This window comes from Lipophrys pholis (assembly GCF_963383615.2).
Source record: "Lipophrys pholis genome assembly, chromosome: 20".
Taxonomy (NCBI): domain Eukaryota; kingdom Metazoa; phylum Chordata; class Actinopteri; order Blenniiformes; family Blenniidae; genus Lipophrys; species Lipophrys pholis.
The window spans coordinates 10029975-10048284 of NC_137648.1; the positions used below are offsets into that span (position 1 = coordinate 10029975).

The 18310-nt window shown below is 44.2% G+C and overlaps 2 protein-coding genes across 2 annotated transcripts; both read left to right on the forward strand.

Annotated features, from left to right (window-relative positions):
* Positions 1-216: 216 nt before the first annotated feature.
* tmprss7 (transmembrane serine protease 7) lies at positions 217-8157 on the forward strand (the record flags this gene model as incomplete). Its single annotated transcript, XM_080489809.1, has 18 exons — positions 217-291; positions 1019-1226; positions 1999-2129; positions 2216-2283; positions 2412-2605; positions 2691-2726; positions 2816-3044; positions 3165-3289; positions 3489-3601; positions 3700-3806; positions 3904-4040; positions 4287-4394; positions 4613-4720; positions 4799-4915; positions 5694-5886; positions 7018-7286; positions 7689-7825; positions 7947-8157. The coding sequence occupies 18 exons, from the start codon at positions 217-219 to the stop codon at positions 8106-8108; spliced, it is 2517 nt and encodes an 838-aa protein (XP_080345935.1). The 3' UTR covers positions 8109-8157.
* Positions 8158-8719: 562 nt separating this feature from the next.
* LOC308125651 (suppressor of tumorigenicity 14 protein homolog) lies at positions 8720-16212 on the forward strand (the record flags this gene model as incomplete). The annotated part of the gene is made up of 19 exons (XM_080489560.1): positions 8720-8800; positions 9315-9501; positions 9612-9736; positions 10800-10867; positions 10978-11171; positions 11354-11449; positions 12157-12376; positions 12496-12638; positions 12790-12887; positions 13047-13156; positions 13352-13485; positions 13565-13669; positions 14051-14161; positions 14249-14362; positions 14467-14586; positions 14689-14872; positions 14938-15209; positions 15785-15921; positions 16045-16212. 19 exons carry the CDS (start codon positions 8720-8722, stop codon positions 16210-16212), a joined length of 2667 nt encoding a protein of 888 aa, XP_080345686.1.
* Between the last annotated feature and the right edge of the window lie 2098 nt (positions 16213-18310).

The following is an 18310-nucleotide window of genomic DNA, read 5'->3' on the forward strand; positions in this document are numbered from 1 at the left end:
TGCATTACCATCAGAGAGTTCCCCGTTTCTCCTCCACTCATCTGTGCTGAAGGATCTGGTTTCAGACGTCTGTCAGCCGTGGATCCAAACCGTGTGCCGAGCGGCTCCGCTGCTGCTCACATGAGACCTTTTTTTGTTCGAGCGGTTGAAGAGAATGGACCCGGAAAAGCGAAAAACAGGAATTAGATGATAGTGGCTTGAAGGGGCGCCTGTGTCATGAGCACACAGCTCGACGAGAACAAGCAGACAAGTGGAGAGGATGATGATGCATCTCGACAAGATATTGCCAGTGTAAGTAAAACCTGAGAATATCTAACAACAATCGTAAGATATTTACCCAGATTAAACCCAGGCACCTTGAAGAAACTGAAGTGTTCTTTGTATGTATATAAAGTTACATCTGTGGTTTATTTCACAGGTAAAACATATTGAGCTTTTGTTTCGTTTAGCTTTTTTCCCCCTGTGGGAATCTATACCCTGCTGACTCGTGATGGAGTTAATGCCAGCTGCACAGTATGGGATGACACTCCCATGAATAATACATATACGTCGGGTAACTCAATGAGAGCTCAATGTTGCATCCTAACGGACTTAGTATTGCTTTTAGATATTCCCCGTCACGAGATAAAGCCACACTGATGCTGAGCCATGTAGTTAAGATATTGCCCGGTGAAGTGCATTTAACTGCATTTAACATGTTTATCATTCACTTGGATTACAACGTGAATCTGCTGCTGATACAAGAGAGATTGTTGGGTTTATACTCACAGTATTTCTCCAGTAATTTAAACCTTGTGATCCCCATGTGCCCTTTTGTCCGGAGATTGAATAGTGAGGCTCCAATATGCTTGCTTTGACATTTACATTATCGAGAGACACTCGATTGCTCTCTGCACATTATGTCGGCACCATTAACACCACCCCAATTAGATGTGGGCCTCAAATGGCAAGTCAAGTCTACGGCTTATGTGTTGACGCTTTGCTTTATGCGTTGCATGATCCACCTCCACGGTTGTAGATTGTGGACGTGTCGGTGGAGGTGGCCACCGTGGACCACACTCTGCACTCGAAGCTGCGCAGATTGTACAGAAAGACCAGACGGAGGCCCAAAGGACTCAAGAGGCTGATGGCCTATCTGCTGAACATCCCACACTTAGCCGTCATCATCACGGCCGTAGTGTTTGTACTGGTGGTGATCATGTGGTCGCTCCTGTGGGTTTTTATATGTAAGTGAAAGCATTATTGCATTCTAATCTTACAAAAATATCGTACCTTCACGGAGCAATCTTTTTTGCTTGATGTTTTGTCTGACATTGTGTTTCATGAAGCAAATTGGAAGAATTCTGAATTCCCAAAAACGCATGCCAAATCATGTTTTCCTATTGTTCTCCATGATTCTGATGTCAGCTTGGGGTAATTTCATGTAAAATAAGAAAAAGATTACCCTCATGGATTTGCTATATAATATATATATATATATATATATATATATAATGTTAAAATTGAGGCCCATTGTTATATTCTTTTCCTTTTGCCTAGTCTCAGTTTATGCTCAAGTCGGTTCTGCACTATTGGATGCATGTAATTTCTAAAAAAGTTGATCAATGGCTGCAAAAATGAGCTAAGCTATGGTTTCTAAAACTTTTAATTGAAAATTCTAAAGAGACATTTTATGTTTGAGCGTTTGCATGAGATGCAAATTTTGATTTATATGGTCACCCGTGTAATTCTACTTGATTAGCAAGTTTAAACATGCATTTCAAGCATCTCGTGTAAAATTCCATTATTAAACTGCAGCATTGGAAAGGGTCACTTATATTTAGTCAATACACAAAATGTGAATTTTATCTTACCTTTTACTTTCTTATTTGAATTCATCAAATGTCAATCAACTCATTGAGGTGAAAGACATCTCATTGTGTCCAACAAGTCAGTGACTGAATATCTAGATGGCTGATAAACGGCACCATGATGAAATATGTGACTTGATGTCCTCAGTTCGCAGGGAGAGTAACTCTGGAGTATATTTCGCCGGGATGTTTCGTGTTGCCAATGTGGAGTTTATCCCAGAGTACCGTCATGATGAGTCCCACGAGTTTGTATCTATGGCAAACAAAATCCAACATGTGGTATGTACTAGTGTATCCATGTTGTTTACACAGTGGGGTTTGCGCTCCTTTGCTCGAGTGTGCCGTTAATTGTTGGCGTCTCGTAGGTGAGAGATGTGTACAAGATGTCCTCGGTGGCTCGACTCTACAAGCAAGCGGTCATTTCAGACCTCAGGTATCTGAGTGAGCCTGGGTCCAGTACCTCCTTTCTCACATCGTGTCCTACCTCACACCTCCCTTTTAATGTTACTACTTACGTTCGTTTTAAAGTTGTGACAAAGTCTCTGTTTTTTTCTCCTCAAGTAACAACAATAAGGGGGGTGTGTTGGTGCATTTCTGGATGATCTTCGTGGTCCCTCGCCTGAAGAGCCCAGTCATGTGCGAGGAGTGTATCGGGGCCATTTTAAGAGATTCGGTCCACACCAGTCTGAAGAACAGGTCCTCTGTAGGGTACCTGTTTGGTCTTCCAGTGGATATAGACTCCATCCTCATCAATGGTATGTTTGGGTGTTAGAATATGTGTCCAAGTGTGTTCATGATTGTGTGCATTTGGAGAAACCAACCTTCCCAACCCTTTTGCAGGTGTTCAGCGGTCCGATTACACATCAATTGTAGCAGGTAGGCCAAGAAAAATAGAACTTAAATGAGTGAAATGTACACTTTATGACATATTTAACTCATATGTGATCTATTTTCTTTCCTTTCAGGATCTCAATGTGTCGATAAGATGCATGCCAACCTCCCTGGGGCAAGGGTGCCTTTAAACATCTACTCATCGTGGGGTGGCGTGAATTGCCACGTGAAGCTCACTGCCGTCCCCGGCTCCCTGATCCGCCTCACCATCACTTCATTTGTCATTGAGCCCAGCGACTGTGTGAATGATGGTCTGACCGTGTACGACGCTCTGCTGCCCATGAGAGGGCGCATTCTGCACAGGTGAGCCTGAGCCAGACTCACCGTCTGATGCTTCATTTCTTTTGCGCAAATATTGAATTACGGCGAGGTTACAGCTGCTGTGAATATTTGATATAAAGTCTTGATTTCTGTGTGCTGCAGGCTGTGTGAGCCAGTGTCCAGCTCTTTCTCCATGGTCTCCACATCCAATGTCATGCTGCTGTTCTTCAGAATGACTAATGGGAACAAGAGCTTCAGGGGACACTTCGAGGCCATCGCTGAGGAAAGTATGACACAGTTCCACCTTGACCTCATCAGACAAGACATCTCGGTTTATTTCATCAGCCTCTCAAAAGACATATCAGCCTTTCACTGAGTACTCTCTGGAGTTTTAATATGAGTCACTTTATATGAAACATACAACATACATTAGCTGAAAGGAGAGCTGCCATTTAACCCTTCTCTGTTTATCTCTGTCTCTTTAAGTCTGCTTGTCTCAAATTGAGACCCGGTTAGAGCCTGGCATCTCTGGGCAAATCTACAGCCCCTTCTACCCCAGCCTTCTGCCCCCACAGTGCTCCTGTAACTGGAGATTTGAGGTAGAAGTCTAGACGGACAGTCGATACCGACACACTAACATTTGTACATCATTTATGCTTTTTGTTTCCTGACGGTGTGTTCTGGTATTTTACAACAGACCCCAACCTCTGCTTTAGGAGTTGCACTGCATTTCCACAACTATGTACTGAAGCCAAAGGGCATGAAGGGCTGCGTCCACGGCTGGTGGAAGGTCAATGAAAACATGTATGTGCTTACAGCTCATTGGTAGATTTGATTTCTAAGACCGGGCTTCTCATTTGAGCATCATGTGTGGATTTTGACGGTTGCTCTCATTCCCCAGTTTCTGTGGCAGCTATGTGGGACACCCCACAGTGTTTCGGATTGCTGATCACAGTTCAGAGGTGGAGTTCCGTTGCAGCTCACGCAACTCGGCTCAGCCTTTTCAAGCATCTTACAGCAGCTACGATATCAGCCAACGTAAGCGCAAACGTCATGATGACAGCAGCCGAGATGCAGTGTGGTCTGACTGGATTCGTGTAGAGAATGGTTTTGTTTTGGGGTGATTGTCATTCATTGTCACTGGATTTTAAACCAGGGAAATCTCAGTTTGTTGTCTTTCAGCCAAGCACTACAAAACACTTTTAAAACATTTATTTACATTTTTTTTTTTACTTTTACTCAGAATGTCTTGCTGTTTCTCCTCCTGCTTCTTGTTCCAACCAGCATGTCCAGAGAGCCATTTCTTATGCAACACAGGACTGTGTGTGGAAAAGAGCCGGCGCTGCGACGGCCTGGACGACTGCCACGACGAGAGCGACGAGGTCCTCTGCTGTGAGTTGCTTAACAAGCTACATAACACTTGTTGTTCAAGAGAATCGGGCGAGTGACATTTTAATTACAGAGGCCTGACTCCCTGCCTCTTCCAAATGGCAGAGTTGAGGGATTGTTTACACATAACACTGTAGTAAAACTCACATGTCAGCATGTACTTAATTGCTTCCTCGAGAGGAATCAGCCAAGCATTGGGAAAATGATGCATGTCTTTACAGCGAGGCCCACGATGAACTGTGGCGGCAACACTCCTGTACACCCTTTGTTTGTCTGCAATGGAGAAAAAGACTGCACCGACGGGGTGGATGAATCTAACTGCACCCGGGGTATGCACTTCTGGTTTCCACTGTGAAATGTGTCTGCTTTACATTGTAACCTGTATCAGCGGCAACGTGTTCCGTCAGAAACGACGTGCTCTGCGATCAGGTATCGGTGCAGGAGTGGCGTCTGCATCCTGAAGAAGAACGCCAGGTGCGACGGCGTCGATGACTGTCAGGACCACAGCGACGAGTCAGACTGTGGTGAGTTTCCCCGCCGCTTGCGGTGATAATAAACTGTTAAATTGTCATCAGAGGAGAATGTCTTACGGGTTCAGAGGGTTCAGTATTTCTCCCGGAGGTTTCAACCCTGTGAGAATGTCGTTTTGTTCCACATTTTTAGCATTTCCACCGGTATCTAATCCTCTTGTGTGAATGAACACATCAGTAAAGACATGTCGCTTTTCAACTTTACCAAAACAAATGCGATGCACACGCTCGGCTACTATGTGTGCTGTCAGGGAGACATTTGAAACTCTGTGATTATGCTGCCACTTTTCTGACATTTTCTTCATCTGGGAAAGTCGGCGTTACGATCCACTAAGCCCTAATTCTGCTGACCTGCAGCCTGGAGCCGACCAGAGCTCTGTTTTTCAACCTAGTTTATGACTATGGGGTCTGAAGGTGATGGGAACAGGCCCGGCTTTGATCGCTCGCTGACACTGGCACACACCAACGGCTACACACACATCAAAGCTCAAACTTTTTTAATAAGCTGGCAGCGGAGCAGAAAGCCGTGGAGCTGAATCATTGTGTCAACATGTGGTTAGTGTCAGTGTAATAACACAATCTGATATTGTATGATAAGGAACAGTGTCCATACTAATCCACAACAGATTTTCTAAACTGATTGTGATGTTATTATTGGTAATCACGTAACACACAAACACACGCAGGAAGAGCGTATGCTTTTTAACATGAAGACAGTCAGATTTTTTTTTAAAAAAGGTGACATTTAAATGAAATCCTCTGTTTTCTTCAGCTTGTGGTCGTCCCTCTTCCTTGAGGCTGGGTTCCCCTTCGGCCCTCCATCGTATTGTGGGTGGAGTTAACTCTGCGGAGGGGGAGTGGCCTTGGCAAGTCAGCCTTCATTTTACTGGGAGCATGTACTGTGGGGCATCTGTCCTCTCCTCTGATTGGCTCATCTCAGCTGCCCACTGCTTCAGCAAGGAGAGGTTTGGATTGTCTTCTGAATTCTTGAATGTGGACATTGTTAGACCGTCAGTATTCTGAGCTGACAAGAAAAATCTTTCTGCTGCGGGTGATAACCGTTTTAGGTTGGGAAGACGAAAAATAAATCTGTTTGATTAGATCTTTTTTTAATTAGCGCTTGTGTTTCTAGCCTGACCATTTAGTAAAGTAATATTCTTCTTCTCTAAAGTAATGCTTCGAAAGTATCCATAGTTTATTAGTGACAAAAAATAAACCTATTTTAAATTTGCATAAAAACAGTCAACATGATGGCATTATTACAAAGGGACCATGTAAGAGGTGATAAGTTATAAAACTATGTAATTACTTATCAGGTCATGGATCATTTATTACATTATCAACCTCAAAGCCTGTGTATCACTTTGCAGATTTTAAATAGCTTGAATACAATTTATTAAATTTATTGTCATCGTTCCAGAAACAATGATAAATTGTTTAACAACTCTTGGAAGCTCTGTAAATTTAATAAAAAGCCAAATATAGGAGCATAATTAAATAGTGCAATTCAAATTTAAGACCTCACAACAGACTGCAACATGTGAAAAATGAACACATCTGTTTCGGGGATCAAAAAGACTTAATATTAACTTATAGCCAGAGGTGGAAAGAGAAATCATCCTTCTCCTCGGTACAATTACAAATAGATTCTCTAAATTATTTAAATAAGTAAAAGTAGTGTCATTATTTAAATACTCAAGTACAAGTCCTTTTCTCAGGAATGGGTGGAAATCTATTTTACATATAAAGACATATCTATGTTCAGGGCACATTTCTCAGCTAAATAATTAGGTATTGAGACAGTACACAATGATGAACACATCACTATATAAAAGAGCAAATTTACAACTTCAACTCTGTTAAAACAATTAACTTATTAGCTCAAGAAATTAAGATCAAGAGGATGCGTATAAATTCAACGTGTGGTGTCTTATGATTTTAAATTACCTGGTGTAACTTTCACTTATGTAAAATAGCATATTTTGAAAGAAAAAAAATCTTAATTAAAGTACAATTACCCACAACGCTACATATTTCCAGTAAAGTGAACATTTATATAAGATGCGTGGTTTGTCCAATGACTTATACCTCTGCAGACTCTCTGACCCGCGTTTTTGGAGAGCTCATCTCGGCATGCTGACCCAGGGCAGTGCCAAACATGTGGCCGAGATCCAGCGGATTGTGGTGCATGAGTATTACAACGCTCACACGTTTGATTACGACATCGCCCTGCTGCAGCTGAAGAAGCCCTGGCCTCCATCGCTCAGCCCGCTGATCCATCCTGTGTGCCTGCCGCCTTCCTCCCACACCGTCACCGACAGCCACCGCTGCTGGGTCACTGGGTGGGGGTACCGGTCTGAAGAAGGTAAACTTAGGAAGTTTTAAAGTTATGAGCTCAACAACATGTTGTTGGACTGTGGGAACAAGCTGGTGGACCAGAAGGAAAAAACACTTTTAAAATGCACAGGGAGACCCAAAACACCAGAACTAAATCCAGCAAATTCTCGCTGAAGCAACAGCAAAAACAGAAAAACCAGAATCTCTTCAGGATCTTAAAAATTACAACTGCACTGCAGATATTTTTCCTTGTTTGTTCTTTTTCCTGTCAGTTAAATTTGCTGTAGATTTCTGGTGCAATTTGAGATTACATTGTAATAATGACAAAAAACATCGCTTTTCATCCCTACACTTTTATTGAATTTCTTTTTATGTCTGTAAATAAAGGTCCTTTAGCAGCATGATCCATATGCACCTTGCGTCTCTGCAGACAAGGTGTTGCCCTCAGTGCTACAGAAAGCCGAGGTGTCCATACTGAGCCAGTCTGAGTGTAAGAAGCGGTACGGCCCCGTCTCATCACGCATGCTGTGTGCCGGCGTGCCATCAGGAGAGCAGGATGCCTGTAGGGTGAGCTCCAGTCCGAATGCATCACTTACAGTCACCTGCATTCTATCGTTTTCAAGTGGAAGAATCAACAATGGATTCCGAACTCATCTTAGTGACTGTTTTCTGCATGCATGTGTCTCAGGGGGATTCGGGCGGGCCTCTATCCTGTCAGGCTCCAGGTGGGGGTCGCTGGTTCCTCATTGGGATCGTCAGCTGGGGGTCTGGTTGCGGCAGACCAAACCTGCCAGGAGTGTACACAAGGGTCAACAAGTTCACCTCTTGGATCTACAACCATATCAGCTGACATGATGAAATTCATCCATTTCCTGCAGATTATTCAGTTGCATGTGACCAAATAAATAAATAAAAAAGAAAGCACCATTAAAAACTTTGTACTGTGTTCTTTCATGCTTTGCTGATATTATAATAATATGTTATTGAGTAGCATTAATTCTGTGTTGCATTGTTCCCTGAGTGTAGAATTAGTGAATTACATGTTGTCTCACTACAGTGGAGCTTCCAAGGGCACAGCAGGTTTGTAATACCTCGCACATGAAGCCCTCAAACACTCTTTTGTCCCTCCTAGTTTAACTCCTACATACACAACGAGACAGTTTGCCCACCACAATATCTGTCGCACGGATGATTGTGCGGATTGTAGCCTTTCATAGTGGCCTCATTGTCCCCCGCACTGCATTCTGGGGCTCCGTGTGACACCTGCCGTCCAGTTCAGGTGGACGGGAGGAGGTGAATGCGCGCCGCATCCGAGCCACTCAGGTCGGATTTCTGCGCTTTTTTTTTTTCTTTTTTTTTTTCAAAGGAAGCGACAGCCAGGGGGGTTTCCTCTCTCTCCATCGTTCCTATGCCTAAGGTATTGTTGCATATCGCCTCTCCGGAGCTAAACGGGACAGTGCTATGTGGACTCTCCCCAAAAGCAAAACTTGCGAAGTGTATTGCGTCTCCGGCCATGGGCGCCCCGGCTCCTGCGCTGCACAGGTAAGCCATCACTGTGCGCCTTTCTCTGCGCGTAAAAGACGAAGGAGTCGAGCTGTCCTCTCTGTCAGTGAACATTTCTTAGAGGAATCAACACTGACATTCTTGTGTAACTCATTGGAGGTCTTTGGCGTAGAGAAAGGAGGTCAAACTCTGATAGTAAGGCTTCATTTTAACAGTAAACTCCGTCTCTAGGGGCGCGTCGGTATGTTTCTCATGAATGTCCGTGTCAGGCTGAAGTCGTTTGATTGAGTGCTGACACCGCAGAGCCAGGCCGTGGGAAAGTAGACCCCTCCAGCCACACTTTGTCTGCTTCCCCGGGGGAATCCTGCCAACTCCTTAAATGTTTCAGGAGATCCTTTCAACTGCAATACAGTTACCGTTACTCTCAGTAAATCACGGTCCGTCCAGTCTGTGTGACATTGACTTTTCTCTACTGATCATCAAGGAATACATTTATTGAGACAAGACATAAAAAGCCAGTATGATATTTCAGAGATGTGCTTGTTTCTGAAAGGGAGAGGGAGAGTTAAAGGAGCCCACCCAGTCACTGAGCCCCCCAACGAAGCCTGAGGACCAGGCAGAGCAGAGGGTGGAGAAGGGGCGAGCTCCAGCCTGTGGCTCCTGGAGGAGGTGGATGTTAGGTTTCCTGCCTCTCTTTCCCTTAGCTGCTGCCATTGCACTGACTCTCCACTACCTAACATGTGAGTACACACCTGCTTGGTGTTTTCAGATTCGAACCCCCTCAAAGATGTATTTAGTTTTAGGCACTCTGTGGCTGCACTGTCTACGATGTCTGCCTGTCCTTCCTCAGCTCCGCCCTGCACAGTGTTCCTCCTTGGAGGCAGCGTGGAGTTCCCAAATCTGAGCTTCTACTCGGAGCTGACTGACTCCACCTCCCCACAGTTCCGCCTGCAGGCTCAGGCTCTCAACCATTATGTAAGTGGGAAGGTGGACCTGTCTGTCACTGCCTCTCCCTCTGGGTGACACTTCAGAGAGCTCCTTGACCTTCCTGCTCCAGACTGAAGCTGATCTTGCAGCTCTAACTTTGATATGCTTCACTCCAGCAGGCCACCAGTGTTTTTATGCCGTGCTTTCAAAACAGCACTGCCCTCCTTCTGCGACTCTTCATGTACATTCTTATTTGTCAGGTTTCCCTCTTATCTACTTCATCCTCCTCCTTTCTGTACACAACTTTCCTCTCTTCTGCCCCCATTTCTATCTCTCGGTGGTGGTGTTAAATGTAAAGCTGAAACAGGAGCTGGGCACAGTGTGTGTGTGAGTTCCCGAGACCCCCGGGGACAGGGCCCTTTCAAGACCGAGGACAAGCCAGGCATTTGTGAGCCCAGCTAAGCCCAGGCAGCAAGAGTGAGAGGAAGAGCAGTCCTTCAATAAAAACATTGTCTGTGGAGCTTTCAGACAATCAGCCACTCTGTGCGCCGTAGACTACAGAGAGTAGGGGAACCTCTGTTTGATGCCCAGGTTAAGAGGGAGAGAGAGGGCAGTAGGGCAAGTCGGATGACAGAAGGACCAGGAGCCGGGCAGAGATACTGGAGGTCAATTTCTGATTTTTGTATCAATAGATTGTATTTAAACTGCAGCATCTTCGGCTGACAAAGGTGAGCAATAGGTGGGAATTCCCAATGCTCTGCAGTAACATCGTGTAATGTTCCTGTAAGCGGTTGTGAGGGTGAGTTGGGAGTCTTGTTAAGTGGTCATAGTATCTTTTGGCCATCTGTTCATTAAAGAGCAGGTGAACTTAAGGCCAGGAGCCCATACCACCCAGGGTCCTACCTTTATACAGCCAGCAGGTAGAGACACAATGGCGCTCTGTGCTGCTCAAAGTCAACATACTCACACACACACAGGAACAGTGCTTTTGTTGAGTTCAGGCTACATGTTCAACCAGGTGTGTTAGTATCATGGAAATGGGAAATGTGACCTCAATTGAACTTCTGTGACGTCCTGCCTGCAGTTTTCCGTCTTCATCTTTTAATAACAGTTCTCAGAACTCTACGAGTCCCCTCCGTGGAGCTCTTACTACCTGCGCTCAGGAATAACTGCCTTCAGGTATGCGTCACTAACAGAACCAACTGACAACCAGAAACCACTCAGCGGTACGCTGTACATCATGTCCCCAGTGCAGAATAGCAACGTTGTGAAACCCTTTTGTGTGGCAGTGAAGGAGCAGCGGGGCTCAATGTCTTCTACTGGAGTAAATTCTCCGCCCCACTTGATGTTGCCAAGGAGATTCAGACGTCCAGTCCGGAGAGGCTGCAGCGCAGGCTACCGGGCAGCAACAAAGTGCAGCGGGACAGTCGCAACGAGCAGCGCTACTACATGGAGCGGGACGATGACATGCTCCATCTACTGGGTGAGACGCTCCTTGTCATTTGCATGCAATTAATAAGAATGCACAAAGTTGTAACATACCTTTATACTTCAAATAAGATGTAAAAACAAAAAAGAATGCATTTTTGGTATTCAGGGTTTTTGTAATTTGTGAGCCAATGTGCAGTGATATTGAAGTGTATCTGTGTTTCTGTCTGGGTGCAGGTTTGGACCCTGATGACTTTGAGTCGGAAGAAAAATCGGACAAAATTAAAAATCCAAATAGTATCCAGAGTGGAAAATGGCAGCTTGGCTTCCAAGGTGAGAACATTCTTCTGATATTTACACCCTCCGTCCAAATACATTCTAAATAGAATACACAGAAAGAAACTGATATGCAAATTCACCCAAAACAAATTACAAAAACGTTTAAGTTAAAAGTGTGATGCATCTCTTAAAGATGTTGTGTGAAGCTCTAAAAGTTCAATTCAATATATTAACCCACAAACAAATTGTATTGCACATGTTTGGTATATTCTCTACAAATCCTTAGCAGCTCTGGTTCTTACTTGTTGGAGAAACTTAATTTGATTCTCTTAATTTGGAGCTCCTTGTTTTTGCACAATGGTACCACCTTCCTTCAGAGAGGAGCCGATGAAAACTTTAAACTGACGTGAATTTGGGTTCGTTCTGCCCTCCAAATAATATTGCTGAATGTAAAATTTGTGCAAGGTTAGTAAGAATAACATTTCATCGGTATAATAATTACTGACTCTGAAAATGAAGCTCAACACAGTAATTCTGCTTAAATTACAGACTAATGAAATAAAGCTGATAGTTGCTTCACAGATCAATAAAATGGTTAAAAAAAAAAAAGTGTACATATTAAATAGCTTTGTATTTGATGTTTCTATCTATCAGTGAGCAATCATGGTGATAGTCAGTATAAAATGTTCAATCCACTATGTTTTTGCATTCAGGTCCTATGTGATGTCTCTTTGTCATTTACAATTGTTTCCCATCCGAAGCAATGTCCTTTGACCTCTATGCCAAATATGGGAACAACCGCACCCTGAGCCTCGTGAGTCCCAAGAAGCCATACTACCAGTGGCGGCTTCGCGTGCCGTCGGGTCACGTGGTTAGATTGGTCGTACTCACCCTGCACGGTGCCACGCCAGGAAGCTGCACCGCCCACAAGCTCTCTGCCTACGACTTCCTACTTCCTTTACAAAATAAGATCATCGCCAGGTAAGTACATCTCAATGGTGCTACTCAATTTAGGAAGTGCAGCAAAAGTCGAATTTCTTTGTTAATCCTGTTTCTGGAAAAATCTTATATGTGGCTGTCGATGCGTGCTCGTGTTTCAGGTGGTGTGGGCTGCCTGTTTCAGGCTCTTCTCCTGTCATGAAGCTGACATCGTCTGGAAATGTTATGTTGGTCACCTTCTCCTTCAGCAGACAGCGGGATGGAGCAATCTTCAAGGCGTACTTCCAGGCCATCCCAAAAGCAGGTCCAAATACTGTCACGCACTTTTTGTTCCCCCTGATGCTGGTTTCTGTAGCCGCCTCAGTGGTGATCTTTTAGTTGGTCAGTAAATGTACAGCAGACGTTTTTTGGTGAGGTTACTTTTGTTCTCTGTGTGTAAATATCTCCCTCTGCAGGATGTGGAGGGTCAATATCCTCCTGGAACGGGTCTATTTCCTCGCCCTACTACCCGTCTTACTACCCTCCCAATATAGACTGCACTTGGACACTAAGGGTGAGCAATGTCAGGGTGTTTGTACACACATTTGTAATCTGAGTGTGTTAAAACCAGTGAAGAAGGAGTAGGCGGACAGCGAATGCGAATGAATCATCCCTTTGTCGTCCACATTCCAGCATTTCCTCCTTCTTTTGTTGCCTCTGTTTACGTTATCAGGTGCCGTTGCCAGGATACCTAATCTCCATGACGATTGTGACGATTGACATTCAGGATTCCCTGTCGTCAGACGGCTGTGAGAAAGACTGGCTGGACATCGGTGGGGTGAAGTGAGTAGAGAAACCCGTCCCATCAGGAACTGTTTGAAGCATTCTCGTAATCAATGCTGTAAAAATACATATTCGCTCCTCTTCAGCCTCCAAAGTGTTTTATCTCCAAGTCTTAGAGTGGATTAAGACATTTAATGATTTATTTATTTTTTGTTAAATGTTAAATTCAAACTTTTTGTCTTTCTTCATATATAGACTGTGTAATCCAGTATCAGACAGCAGCAAAAAGCGAGTCTACTCCTCTCCTCTCTCTCTCCACTTCCACTCTGATGAATCTCTCACTAACAAGGGCTTCTACTTGTTGTACCGAGCCTTTTCTCCAGAGGGCAGTAAGTCATATCTGAAGCTTTTACTCCTCTCAGCCTATTTCATTCATCTCTGTGTTTATAACTCCATGTTTATCATCAGCTTGCCCTCGTCAGTTTCGTTGTGGGGATGGCCGCTGTATCCCTCTGAGGAAGGTGTGTGATGGAATGAAGGATTGTTCGGACGGACGTGACGAGGCCAAATGCTGTAAGTCTTGTTCTCTAAGGTCCTTTACCTCCTGGGTCAGGAACAAGGTACACTCCGGACAGGTGACCAGTCCATCACAAGACCAACAAAGCAATTCAGAGGCAGCAATTTACTTAATGGGCTTTTCTTTTCTTTTTCTTTTCTTTTTTTTAATTATTATTAAACTGTGGAAGAAAGTCTGGATAAACTGATAAAACATCTGAAATCCTCACATGAACGGATGTAAGCTCATCCTCTCTTGTTAGGAAACAGCACTGCCAACTGAATCACTGTGCCACTTTTGAACCACACTTAAAATGCTCCACCCAAGTAATAAAATAGAGAGACGATACCCTGGACTCATAAATTCTTGTTTGCGCGTGTCGGTGGGGAATGGTGCAGCATCCTGCAGGCCAGGAGAGGTGTTGTGTGGAAACGGCCAGTGTAAACCCCACAGCAGCCAGTGTCCCAGCCAGAGCGCCTGCGCCGACAGCAGTGAGGAGGGAACCTGTGGTGAGTCGCCGTGATGCCGCTGGAGTGACACGCGTTGGCGTGTGACTTTGTTTTAATGTGTGTTCTGTGCTCCGCTTCGCCTTCCAGGTGGTAAATGTTACCACGTCTGTCCCAACAAGGTCTGTTTGTCAAAGTCGTCAGTGTGTGACGGCGTTGTTGACTGCAGAGACCGCAGTGATGAGCTCAACTGTACCAGATCATGTGAGCATTTAGAATTTCACAGTTTTATGCCCATAAACTATAGATGAGTATATTGTTTTACTCCACTATATTGTACTTTTCTACAAAAAAATTTTTCTCAACAGATTTTAAAGGCTGCTCTGTATCCTCGTACAAATGTGCCAACGGAAAGTGTGTAAGTAAGACTAACCCTGAGTGCGATGGATTGAAAGATTGCTTCGATGGCTCTGATGAACTGCGCTGTGGTATGTACTCACCCTCCAGCCCTCACAATTCTGTCCAAACTGCTGCATAATACCCCTCTCACCGTCTGAACAGATTTCTGGCCTTCTCTCTTTTGGCTCCAGGATGTGGCACCAGGCCCAGGAAGCGAACAAAGATAGTGGGTGGGTCCGATGCGGTGGCGGGCTCGTGGCCGTGGCAGGTCAGCCTCCAGATGGATCGCTACGGCCATGTGTGCGGCGCCACGCTGGTGTCCAGCCGCTGGCTCATCTCTGCAGCTCACTGCTTCCAGGACTCAGATGCCATCAAGTGAGAAACACAGTCTGTGTGTAATCAGTGTATCTGCGCTGTATTTATGCACAGTGTGTCTGCAGATACTCAGATGCTCGTGCGTGGCGGGCCTACTTGGGAATGCGCGTGATGACCACTGGGAACCACGGCGCGTCCACCAGACTGATCCGCCGGATCCTTCTCCACACGCAGTACGACCAGTTCACCTCGGACTACGACATTGCCCTCCTCGAGCTCAGCACGCCCGTCTTCTTCAACGACCTGGTGCAGCCTGTGTGCGTCCCCGCCTCCTCACACACGTTCAATTCTGGGACCAGCTGCTTCGTCACAGGATGGGGGGTTCTTATGGAGGATGGTAAGCACTGCTGAGCTCTTTCTACTGGAGTTTATAAGAAGTCTGTGAGAGGAAACCAGAGTACCCTGGGAGAACTCCAGGCAGAAAAACCCAGCCAAGATTCAAACCACAACCACTGAACCACTAACCACTGAACCACTGCACCACTGAACCACTGCACCACTCTACGGCCTCTCAATTCCTCTAAACAGCTCGAAAACATGCATCGGCGGTTTATTGGTCAGTCTAACATTGTCCTAGGTGTGAATGTGAGTGTGTGTGACCTGTCCAGTGTCCAGTTCAGGAAAGCAAAACAATGTTTCTTATGGCAAATGGGTCTAAATCTTAAAATACACTATTTAGAAATAATAAAGTGGAAAAAATGGAAATTGGAAATGACAAGAAATTTCAGTCGGGAAGTAGTAGGAATACTTTGGAGGTTTTCTTGTTTAATATAAATATGCTGATAGCAGAAATACCTTAATTAATTATTTTTTTTTTGCCATATTAGCCACTCAATTTAACTTGAATGTTATTTTGAACACACCTCAGACGTCTACACGCTAACTAACTCTGGATGTGTATGTTGCATACAGGTGAACTGGCATCTCGCCTACAAGAAGCTTCAGTGAAGATCATAAACAGGAATACCTGCAACAAGCTGTATGACGATGCCGTCACTCCCAGGATGCTGTGTGCTGGAAACCTGCAGGGAGGCGTTGACGCCTGCCAGGTAAGTGGCTGGACGTAGCCAGTTTGATGCAAAGATATTGTGTTTAACCACACCATGTACAGATAAGGTCTTTAGGGAAGCAACTGCACATGCCCAGAATCACAGTGTTTCTTTTGCCCTCAGGGCGACTCGGGAGGTCCGCTGGTGTGTCTCGAGCGCGGCAAACGCTGGTTCCTGGCGGGAATCGTGAGCTGGGGCGAGGGCTGCGCGAGGCAAAATCGGCCCGGTGTTTATACACAGGTGGTCAAATTCACTGACTGGATCCATCAGCAGACCAAAGGACAGGTGTGACTGAGTGTCACACACACACACACACACACACACACACACTCACACACACACACACACACACACACACACACACACACACACACACACACACACACACACACACACACACACACACACACACACACACACACACACAGTCGAACAAAGTGACTCAGTTACCACACAGGATGTTGGTTTCACACTTGAGCTCTGTCTTCAGGTTGTGGTCATGACGGCTTGACCGCACGTTGAGTCAGTTTTCTGGAGGCGACAGACCAGCGCGGCAAATGACTAACCTGCTGGCAAACAATCTGCACATCACAACAAATATGTTGTATGGTACCAAAACATAGACTTTTACACTGTTTATGACATCAGTTTGCCTCTGGGTTTGTGCATGAAAATATTAACACAAGACCAGTAATACACAGAAAATACAGAATGATGTGACACTCTTATAACTCAATATTTTACTTTTGTATTAACTGGGAAAAATTTGGGATGTACAAATTCTACCAAAATATCATTATAGTGTTTATTTATCATTATTTTTTAAAACTCCTATTCCAACATATTTGTAGTTTCTGAATGATTTTTTCACTTGTGCTGAGATTTACATTAATCTCTGAATTAATGAGATAAGATACCTTAAGCTGAGAAAAAAAATGATAGACTAATTTACTCCGCTAGAACAGATTCAGCAAGCTCAGATGAAAACCTGATATGAACATGACGATACTTCACAGGAGATCTGTGTACGTTATGATCACAGCAGCTGATCTCAGACTGGAGCAGAAACCTGGAATCTCCCTTATTTCAAACACTTTCACACTTTTTGTGAGCTGTTTTTTTTTTTTTTGTCATTTTTAAAGTGACACAATTTTAGGTAATTTACCAGACTTTTGTTCACTCTACAGTTACATATGGCTTGATACAATATACATTTCTTCCCACATACTGTAAAGATTGTTGGAGTTACTGTTTGATTAATCAGCCTGTCCAAAATTCTATCATGTAACATCCACAACTGCTTTAATCTGCAGACATTAAGCCTCAGAAGATGGCCAAATGAATCTGTAGATGTAAGCGCAGACCATCATGCCTTGTCTACTATAACTTTTCATCCTGTCACATCTTTTGACGTGCACCGCACAAGCAACAAACATTAGCTCAATATGGAAAGAGTTCTCTCCCAACACTTGCACACTTACGTTTGCATTTAATTCTGGCCTCAACAACACCCTTCTGTGTACTGTATACTACTGTATGTGTTCACAACTCATTTAATGGATTTACGAGTTGTTTTTGTACTGTATATGTATGTATGTGTATTTGTATATCACAAGTTTATCAGAGTCATAGACTTATTATGTTGAATATATGCTGTACTTATAGAAAAGTGAAATATCTCCTCAATAGAAGGTGCAGTTCAGATTTACTGTGATTTAATTTATCATTACGGCGCCCCCTTTGTACTGCATTTCGCATCATAGGCTCTCATTACCTTATTCAACTGATGCTGGTGTGTAAGAATCAAAAGTGACTTCCACGAAGGGGAAGAGTTCCATGAGGGCTGTTGAGCCTTTTGCCATTTCTCTGTGCCGATTGGGCTCACATCACCACCCAGTGGCCAGTGTGTACCATTGTATGTGCTAAACTGAAGGAATGATGCACTTTACGCCCAAAGGATTTGAGATCATTGCATCAGCGTTAACAAGTATCACATTATTTGCCTTTATATTAAAGACACTACTACCAATGCAAAGGCCGTTGTGTTTATAACTCTTTAAGGTGCTTTTTTGTATACAGTGCATTTTGCTGCATGTAATAGTTACTATACGAGTAAACTTATTGTTGTGGAAATATTTCTGTTCTCACTTAAAATACCAGACATCTGCACAGTAGTTTGGAGATTCCTGCCATACGAGTGAGATCACTCGTTTCTGTTCAGGATACATTATTGCACGGAGCATGTCTTGCCAGGTTCGAAATGTGAGGAGCTCTCGTGGTGTTGATTAAGACACCGATTAGCCTACGTGCTGATCAACCCGTGTACAACAATGTACTGTACATTATCTGAGCACTGAGGGGAACCTCGTGCGTCCTGTCTCATATGTCA